Here is a 10150-nt window from a genome sequence, read left to right on the forward strand (position 1 = left end):
GCTTAGCCAAAGTGCAGTCTGGGTAAGACAGCTGCTGAGAATATGCAACACCATGAAAAATAAACATGGGATTTGGATGGGTGTAGGGACTGTGAAGCATGTGAACGAATGTATTGTGGCTGTCCACCGGGAGCACATCTCTGTAGCCTATGATGAGTCAGTGGCACCGACTACATCGACTTCATACCGCACACATTCATTTGCCAAGATGGCGATGAGGTCCAATGACGTCAAGGTAGGGGTGGGAGATAACAACAAGTTTTAAAAGACAAAACGTATGTCAAATAAATATGAAATACAGCTGTTTAAAGTTGTATATCTCAAAATAATAGTCCAGCATTTGCTGGTATCACCAAACATAGAGTACAGCTGAGGCTGATTGGGATGCCATTAGTTTTGCAGGTATTTGGTCATGGATGAATTTATTGCACAAATAAGATATTGGACCTGAGAGAATAGACGATTGACTTAAAGGGATTACCAACGGTGTCTGGTTCATCCTGTGGGGAACATAAACATTTCTATCAAATTTCATGAAATTCTATCCAATAGTTGTCGTGACAACCACAACCGTAAGCAAGTCCCATTGACGTCATCCTCCGGGAACCATGACTTTTTGTATTAAATGTGCCAATCTATCTAGCAGATGTTGAGCTATTTCTCAGGATACAAACTTTGACCTATTCGTTGGAGAAGACTCCTATTTATTAGGATTCATCCTCTAGCATATCTGTACCCGATGTCAGGATAGTCCACCAATAGTTGCTAACACATTGACGTCTGGACCAATGAGGTGGACATGCCGCTAGCAGGACTAAAGCTTATCCCATGATTACAGGAAAATGGAAAAAGGAAATCATCCCTGCCCAGGTCCCCTCTGGCCTTCCATGTACATGCCTACACACTTATCATTGTTTTCCAACCACAGCTTAATTAACGTTAACACCCACAGCAGTGCCGCTTCATACCTTCCAGAACGTCATGCAAAGCAACGGGTAAAAACTGTCATCACAAAAGAGGCTTTGCCATGACTCACATACATTCTCTGCAAGTGCATTGTTTTCATGTGAAATATTAAATGAGACATGTGGTCTTAAAATCAATTGCAGTCAAATCAATTTGTATTAAAACAGATAACAGTGGTTATCACATGACACTTTTCATGAAGAGCAGGTTTAGACCGTAATCTTAACTTTTTTAATATTATAAGAGTGATTACTTAATGTCATCAGACACACCGACATGTGAATGAATACTTACACGAGAGTGATTATTTTGTAATCTTCAATTAATCAAATGTGCTATTGTTGAACAGGAGCAGTCCTGTATGAGCTGCTCCAAACTGCACCATGCACGGCATAGCCCTCTATTCAAGCCTTGCTCAAGTAGCTTTTTTCATTGATGTGCGATTAAAATAATCTATTAAAGCTTTCTTTTGTTAAATTATGAATTATATTTGTTACTACACCCACTGTTAACAGCATCAGGCGAATGAATGGCTTACATGAAGAGTGAGAACAGAACACGCGCTCATTTCCTTTCTCATCTTCTCCTTCAAGGACATCTGTACTCGGCAGGCTGGATTTTTGCAGCAAAAAAATAAATAATTACGTTCAGGAATGTTACTTAGAAAAGGTGAAGGTGGCAATCACAGCAGCTGGTGAATTAATTACTGAGCAAGGCTGAGTGGTTTTACATGACCGTTAACAAGGTCTGGCCATTGTACCTGTATTCAAGGACTGAAGGCCCCTAGAGTAGCTACTGATGTAAATGTCTTTGGAGGGTCAGGGGTTCATGATGAGGAATGGATTTGGTGATTAAAGAATCGAAAACCAAAAGAGCCGCACACATCACAATATATATATATATTTTTTAACTGAAGTGTTTCAATGGAGTATTTGCACAATTTAAGCTAAGCTCACAGAGTTTGTTTGCATTCATTGCATGACAAAGTAATTCACAGCATTAGTGGAAAAGTATGGTTATTTTAATAAATACATAGTGGTACTGGGAATGAACCATATATATCACATTCTGACTTTCATTTTTGGCTTTTAAACACAATCAAAGAGCCTTCAGAGGACGTGGCACCAGCATAGTATAATACATTCAACCAAATGATCAAGGTAATCTTAAGGGAGAGAATGTAATTCAGATTTACTTAAGAGTTGAACACCAACAACTTAAGCCATGCAAACAGCAGACTGCAAAAAAACCAAATCCACCCATTCTTAAGTTTTTAAAGATGTATTTAGTCTCAAAATCAAGTTGTAAAAACAGTCAAAAAGAATTAAACATTGACACATAAAAAGTTAAGTCTACACTGGGAATATTAGATCTTCTCTTATGGTAGTTTATTATCCTATTTTATTTTTACAAAAATAAAAGCCTTTTAACACTAAATATCTCTGAGAAAATAACTTAAGATAGGTGTTTTTTCATGATGCTACAAAAGAGCTCTTGACGTCTCTGATGTTGATGTAGCACATAGATAATGTCTTCCCTACAATATTTTACTTTTACCATCCCTAATCCGACTAATGGCCCCAAACACCAAATCCTTTTTCAAATTTTACATTTGACTTTTGACATGTGTAGAGCTGTGAGACCAGCAGCAGAACCAACAGTGAGAAAGATCCACACTAAAGTCCATATACCAGCAATGGTAAAAGACGTCATTATATCTGGATGATTTAATTGTACATCTCCTCCAAAAGATGACGTGTTAGTATCAGGTGCCGGAGTAAGCAGAAGCCATCACTGTAATACAGTCGCATGCATTTCAACCTGGGGTTGTTGAGAGACATACAATGTTATCTGAAACAAGTAATTCAATTAAAAGCGATGGCATAAGCAGGTATCGAGTTCGTCCACGTTATTCTAAAATGAAAAGCTAGCTCCCTCTTGTGGACAAGACTGGGACACATCAAGCCATGACCAATCCATTGAAAAATACTATAGTAGTCCTAGTTACCTTCGCATTGAAAATGCCGGAAGGTTATGTTTTGATCGCCGTGTATTTATTTATTTATTTATTTGTATGCGTGTTATTCGCAAAACTCAAAAAGTATTGAACCAAATCGCATGCAATTTGGTGGGATGATTGGTTATTATCCGGGGACCATTTGATTAGATTTTGGGATCAATCGGGTCAAAGGTCAAGGTCAAGGAAAGGTCAACATCTTTTTTTTACCATAGCACGATACATTTTTGTCCAATTGGCATGCAACTAATGCCAAAATGTTCATAATTCAATGCCCAATCTTGTGATATGCGAAGGTATGCGCTCTACCGAGTGCCCATTCTAGTTAGTCCATGTGTCAGTTAAAACGCACAAGTAAGCTCATATAGCACACAGAGCCGTGCACGTGCACACAAGCGCACACGCATTAGTGTATGTCGACAAATTGTTTAACATAGTCAAATATAAATAAATAAATACGGGTTCTGAATGTCTGAACTAGAAGATACTACATTACACACATTTTTTAGTTCCCACACAGCATAGCTACAAGCATAGTGTTTTATATAAATTAACATCTTGACTATTAATATGACCAAATTACATAAGTGCTCTTTGGTGCTTTGACAAACTGTATAGCAGCACTTGCCTGCAATGGTTTTCCCTTTTCATGTACTTGTATATGGATGTTATCCTATTATTCAAGTCTTGTTCTTAAAAGTAGTAACACAAGCTTCTGGGATCTGGGTCCCAGGTGGGCTCAGCGAGCATAATGTAAAAACAAATGAAAACCTCCTCACAAGCATTGTTGAAGAACACCGCACGGTGCATTCACAGCCCAGTAACGTGTGTTTACCGCCAACCTGAGCAACTAAGACTAAAACAAACCCTCCGTCTCATTTTTTCATGCAACATTTGAGCATTTCGGTAACTCGGTACCGTTTGAAGGTTGTTCTATGCTAGGGCATTTGATTATCACGGCTTTGTGGCCTTGTTCTTCCAGGAATGTTTGGACGCTCACATGGACTTCTTGTTTGGCTCCTAGTTAGTAGTCTCAAAGAACATGAAATCCTGTGGAGAGAAACAGCAGAAATAAAGGATTAATAGCAAAGCTAAAGCAGGGTGATTGACACCAATGTACCTACATGAAGTTAAAATAGCTCCGAGGGGGTATAATTAATTCACTGATCTCTGGTCACTGCCAAATTAGCTGTGAAAACGTCCTGAGAATTGAGCCAAGGAGCATTTTAGCCAATGTGGGTACTGATGCTCCAGAAAGTAGCTCTGACAAGTTTGTTTTGCATTTGTGGGGTTTGTGATGTTTCAAGTTACATTTACCCACAAAATGTAGGCTTCAGCGAGCGGTGCATTAAGTGGTAGGTACACTAAGCTCCGACTAGCAACGCATTGAAAGACATCATCCCCAAGGAAAATTAGGTCATCTGAGGCTTAGGAAACAGACCCGTTTTTGGCAGTGGCTACTCTTCTATTGCTGAAGAGTATCGAATAACAAAATTGGCTTCACGAGGAATTGATAAACCTTTGTTGATGTTACTTCACTCACAATGAGAAAACATGCGCCGATCATCACGGCCTTCATTTTCACATCCAGATCCATGGGAAACTGGATCCCAAAGTTGTCCGAGTCCGTGAACATTTCCCGGAGAAGCCCCGTCCACTGCTTACTGATTTTCCCAATCTTACTGACTTCATCCATCGTGAGAATCTGCAGAAAGAGTCACAAGAGAGGACACAATGGATACATGTGTTGCATGATAAGGGTGGAGATCAATCCCTAAACCTGTTTGGTTTTATTGGAGGGAAAACATGGAAGAATTCATAATCCCATCCCTGTTTGCCCTCTGCCACAGGAACTTCAATGTTCTATCCCGGTGATGACTTCAAAGCAGCAGCGAAGAACCGGTATGGTAATATCATGCTTCAGTTACCCTCTTCTGGGTCTAGTAAAAGGTCTGTATCACTGACCCAAATCCCCTTGACTGCTCAATCTAATAAAACCAGCTGAGCCGTGCAACAATGGCCACACTGTGCCACACGTGAGCGTGCCCCGTGCGACAGCTTCATCCAAGATACCGCCCTCTCTGATTGGAAACATATTTCCTGCTTCGGAGCACGAGGAGGATCCCTTGCAAAAAAAATAAAAAATAAAAAATGTCCCGAGGGCCAGAATGTTACCGTGTCCTGTTTTCACAAATGTAATGGTTTTCTGTGTTTAGATAAACCCACCTCAAAGTCAACGTCTGGTAGGCAGCTCCATCCACAGAAGGGCCCGTTGATCTTCAGCACAGGCTCGGAGTGTTCGTTGGAGACGATGAATTTGGGGGAGAACGGGTGCCACTGTTGTTTGACGTACCCCACTGTGTTACCAGGGGGAGACTGCACCTCCAGCTGAGCGAGGGATCGGAACAGAGTGTGAAAGCCAGACGGAACTGAGTGTAAACAATGATGGATATGGTGAAGAAAAACAACATCGGGACCGCTATAGCTCCCCGGATACCTCCGGTCTCACCCACCTCTTGGAGACAACAAGGGAAGCAGCATGACATGCACTTGAGCGGCCTGGTGACGGTGATCACCTCCTGTCCAAAGTTGTCAAGGACGTGGATGTTGAAGGAGCGCATGGGGCCGCAGCACTGCCGGCTCAGACAGTCGTTTTCCTCGACGGCGTAGAACACGTTCTGACCCAAGCTGTTGCGGACCTCGTATTTGTTGTTGCTTTCAAAACCGACGAGAGCTGAGTGGACGAACAATACAAGATAAAGAAGTCGTTGCTATCCAGACCCATGCTAAACTCATCTGCTCTAAGCATAACTGGCAGCGTGAATCGGGTATTTTTGCAGAGGTCACAACATGTTTACACACTCTACCTTCAACAAGCTCGACTTTCTGTTTGATGAGCAGCTGATCCACCTAGAAAACAAGACAACCACTTAGACTGGATTCAACTGTTAAATGCAGCAGCTGAGTGGGTGTAGCAGGAAGGGAGGGCCGAGAACGTTACAGCAGAGGTTTCCTTCATTAGATTTGTTCTCCTTTTTTTTAAATGGACATTGTTATGTACTTATTAATGCACCACTAATGTGTATAACAACTCCAACAGAGGAGTGGCAGTAGAGGCCCACAGCCTGGGTTTCAGATGTATTGTTTACATTAGACCATTTCACCTGTCATAGTGGCAAAAGAACAGCTGTTATTGATAACATTCAAGATGGCTCTGATCTATTGTGAGCAAGTCGCAACTGAAGCAGCTTCCTTCATTAAAAACACGTGTGCTTTTCTTACAGTGACACGTTATAATGACTTTACAGAAGAAAAAGGCCCATCTCTATATATTACAATATCCATATCATCAGATTTAGGGTGTGAAATATGTTTTTAAATGAATTAATTTGATGAAGGAGGTCATGGATGCCACATTCAGCTTCAACTGACACTGGACTATTTGCTGATATTGTGTCCTAAGCGTGATGCAACGAGGGAATGAAGGAGTTAGTGATACTTGCTTGTTTCCTCTACTCTTGATAAGCAAAAAAAGGAAACGACATCAGAATCAGAATCAGAATCAGAAACAGGTTTATTGCCAAAGAATGTTCATATTAAAAAAACACAAACAAACGAGGAACTTTTTTTGGCGGAAGGTGCAAGAATCGCGCACCAAGACACCGAGGCGCCGTCCGCGGCGCCATCTAGGAAAGGGTGGATAAAAGATGACAGCATAACATGAGGGAAGAGGGAAAAAGAAAAAGCCACCCCAACTATGCCCTAGAGGTACAGTGTGGGAGCAGGAGAACAAAAACACCATTGCACATATGCACATACATCTTAGACATGTCTTGCAACGACTAGGAAGGAGGCGAGGGGAGGTAATCCAAAGATTGGGGCATAGCCCGTCATTGGGCGCCATTGGGGGCAAGGTAACCAGCACCGACAAGCAGCCAGCCGGTCCATCGCCGTCCACGGCGCGGACGCGAACCCGTCCTGTCACCCTGGGGGGCAAAGCAGGCGTGGGATGGGGGGTAGTGAGTGCATTTCAGTTTGTTAAGTGAATGTGTATCGTCCTCCCCAGTCCACAACAGACAAAGTTCTCAGGCCACAAGATGGTCGTTGCCATGGAGATGGCCTTGAAGGAGCCTGAGAAAGTGTCTGTGGTGTCTGTGGAAGGGAATGGGAATGAGAGAGTCTCGCTTCAGTGATCTTCGGGAGTTGTTATTCCAGTCACGGCCTTGGGCCCGTCCTGGTAGAGGGCAGTAGATAAGATTAAGATTGGATTGTAGGTCTTCAATTCAGTTTTGCTGCAATTCAGTTTTCACTTCCCACTTCTTCCAACGCCTCCCGCTTGCCAATAGGATTTCAAATCGATCCACTTTTTTGCAGAGCCGCCAGCTTCTCACGATGTTGTCATTCCAACGGTTTAATGCCAAAGTCTGAGTGCCAACAACTCTGCCCAACGCGTCAATCATGTCGGGCAGCCTTAGGGGCTTTAACGGCTGTCACCGTTTCCTTAATTTTCCGATAAACCAGGGCAGCGCCAAATCCAAACAGCAGAAATCCTGTAATCAAAGTTCGAATAGGTAGATGTCTTCTCGTCCTCCACGGAGAGTGGTGCTAGGCACAAGACCCGCCGCCCATCGTGCGTCCAGTATCCAGCAACATTCGCCCCGCAGGACAGGCAGGTTCCCCGAACCCGAGCTTCTCGTCGAAGATGGTGTCAGTGCGTTTAAGGACCAGTTGATTACGTCCATGGTTTTAGAGCGATGCGAAGGAGAGAGTCTCAAGTATAGAGACAGACAAGACATGACGAGAGAGCCAAGCAGGAGGGGAGGTCATGGGGAGGAGGGGGAGAGGGATCGCGCCGAGAGCCAAATCCAAAATGGGCCACTGGACCACTGGACTAAAGGGCACTAACATAAAGAAAACAAAGACTCAAATTAATTTCTTCTTACCTGAGTCAGGTACTCTAACCCTGGTGGACATTCTGGTATTTCGGGGTTGGGCACGGCATACATATCCATGACGTCAGCCTGGGAGGAGCTATGTTGAGGAAAGGAATGATTAGTGAGCTACAGCGCCATCTGGTGGCTATTTAGGTGACAGTCCACTAAACACACGAGCCGCAGCAGCGGCTCATATTTTCTTCTCTATGCGTGTATGCACGTGTGCGTGTGCGTGTGCATTGTACAAGTAACAGGATGCTCTGCTATCATGTTCATGGCCTTGCTGGGGTGTAAACAAGTAGCGAAGCAGGAGGAGGAGGAGGGGGGGGGGGGGAGACACAGATAATCCTGGTTGTGTCTGGGGGGGAGGGGTGGTCTGACGGGAAGACCACCAGGAGAGAGCTCCGTTTTGTTTACACGTAAACAACAACAGGCCTACAAAGACAACACGAGCAGCGCCGCTCGTGTGCAGCATGTGGCCCGCCCTGGTGCGGTGGATCTCTGCAGCGGACCATGTTCACAACAGGCGCGTCTCTAGGATTTGGATATATCCGGGGCTTAGCCAGTGCGAGCGTTGTCGACGGGGGGGGGGGGGCAGAGCGATGCGCGTTATGGGAGCGGCGGCGCTGGGCTTAGCCCAGAAGAGTGAAGCAGCGAAATTTGTAGACATAGAAACACTCTCAGACAGCAGCTTGCTGTTACGTGCGCCTGCTGCCAGTCTGACTCCGCTGTTTTGGGTGAATGACGTCACGTGCGACCTGGAGGTGTTAACCACTTGTGTACCAAATCTTTTTTTTTTTGGTTGAAAACATTCGGGGCTAATGAAAAAACATTCGGGGCTTTAGCCCCGGGTTTTTTAGCCTAGGGACGCCACTGGTTCACAACAGTGTGGCGTTTACACCCTGTGAACGTTTTGTGCGCTATAAAGAGAGCGCGCGCGCGCCCGTGATCCGCCTCCCCTTCTTCACCCAAGGGAGATGGCGAGTCGTTACCAGCGACGTAGTGCAGGCAGCAGGCCGCTCGGTTTATGTGACTAAACAAACAGGTGTTTGATCGCGATCAGAATTACTCACCGAGATTTCGCCTGCTACTCAAAATAATAGCAGGCCACTCCGGAACCAAACCCACGGAATAAACCTATAATCTCATTGGTTGACGTCATTGCACTTCCCTTTTGTCATGCGCCAATGGCAAAGCGATAGTGTAGAAAAGGAGTCTACAGGAAACTAGAACAAAATATAATAGAACACACCAGCTTATCATTAAGGGACTATTAATTTTATTTAACAGTCTGCATAATATAAGAAAATACACATTACATTGGTTTGTTATTTTTACATAAAAATAACTTTAATAACATCAATAAGCACACCACAAGCTGTATATTGGTCGTGTTTCAGAACTATTTACAGTATTGATACATTTATACATTTTAGTTTAACCTCCTCTAGATGTCACACAAGCAAGCATAATACATACAATGTATTACAATGACAGCATATGTTCTGATATTATTACATGAACACTACAGTGGGATGTTGTTAAGAACACATTTACAAAAACGTTTGTTACAAACCTCAACATCTACATGATTGAGATAATTGTCATTGTGTGACTTATTTTTGTATCTTTGAAAATGCATATAAATAAATACATAATAAAGTGACTGACATTCTTCATTTCTTACCAAAGAATACGCTGGAACAGGGGTTGCATTCACAAAGCAGAAAACTACTTTGCCTAAAATGTTTTAGCAAGGAGCTAAAGAATGATTTAGGAAACTTCTCAGAGCCACTCAGAGCCAGGAAGGGGCCAACACGTTTACCTTAGTGAGCATGTTGACACTGTGGCTAGGACTGACATATTCTTTTAAAGATGATTTTAAAGATGATTTGACCCCCCCCCCCCCCCCCTCGAAAAAAGAAACAATTCTGGGCACAGAATGGATGGCGAAATCCATCGGCCGTGTCATAGTATTTAGTCCTTATACAGACACAGCGTGATTACAAGTACTATTTATGAATATCTCTGTTGAAAAAATTAGACCATAGATAACAAGACTATAAGGATACATCTATGACTTCGAAAAAGTGTATTGCCTCGTACATTTGCACAAGGACTTTGGCTTTTCAATTCAGTTTATTTTATGTAGCCCAGTATCACAAATTACGAATGTTCCTCAGAAGGCTTTTACATCAGGGCCATGGCATCAGACACAGCCAGGTCAAATGGA

General features: G+C 43.2%; 1 protein-coding gene across 2 annotated transcripts; it reads right to left on the bottom strand.

Annotated features, from left to right (window-relative positions):
* Window positions 1–1965: 1965 nt before the first annotated feature.
* On the bottom strand, window positions 1966–9036 carry si:ch73-206p6.1 (phospholipid scramblase 2). Of its 2 annotated transcripts, XM_056433928.1 has the most exons (7): window positions 8991–9036; window positions 7927–8014; window positions 5851–5893; window positions 5497–5717; window positions 5210–5371; window positions 4527–4688; window positions 1966–4033 (listed from the first exon to the last, which is right to left on the bottom strand). In XM_056433928.1, the coding sequence occupies exons 2-7, from the start codon at window positions 7993–7995 to the stop codon at window positions 4004–4006; spliced, it is 687 nt and encodes a 228-aa protein (XP_056289903.1). In that variant the 5' UTR covers window positions 7996–8014; window positions 8991–9036; the 3' UTR covers window positions 1966–4003. The 2 variants fall into 2 exon arrangements, with proteins under 2 accessions (XP_056289903.1, XP_056289904.1); XM_056433929.1 differs by lacking the exon at window positions 8991–9036 and having other exon boundaries at window positions 5851–6669.
* Between the last annotated feature and the right edge of the window lie 1114 nt (window positions 9037–10150).

This window comes from Pseudoliparis swirei, chromosome 16 (assembly GCF_029220125.1).
Source record: "Pseudoliparis swirei isolate HS2019 ecotype Mariana Trench chromosome 16, NWPU_hadal_v1, whole genome shotgun sequence".
Taxonomy (NCBI): Eukaryota; Metazoa; Chordata; class Actinopteri; order Perciformes; family Liparidae; genus Pseudoliparis; species Pseudoliparis swirei.

Excerpts from the sequence above, each read along its gene's own strand:
- si:ch73-206p6.1 (XM_056433928.1), bottom strand. The coding sequence starts at position 7,995 with ATGGATATGTATGCCGTGCCCAACCCCGAAATACCAGAATGTCCACCA. Across the intron at positions 5,718-5,850 it reads GAAAGTCGAGCTTGTTGAAG|CTCTCGTCGGTTTTGAAAGC; the intron begins GTAGAGTGTGTA and ends TCGTCCACTCAG. Across the intron at positions 4,034-4,526 it reads TCGGCGCATGTTTTCTCATT|GATTTCATGTTCTTTGAGAC; the intron begins GTGAGTGAAGTA and ends TTCTCTCCACAG.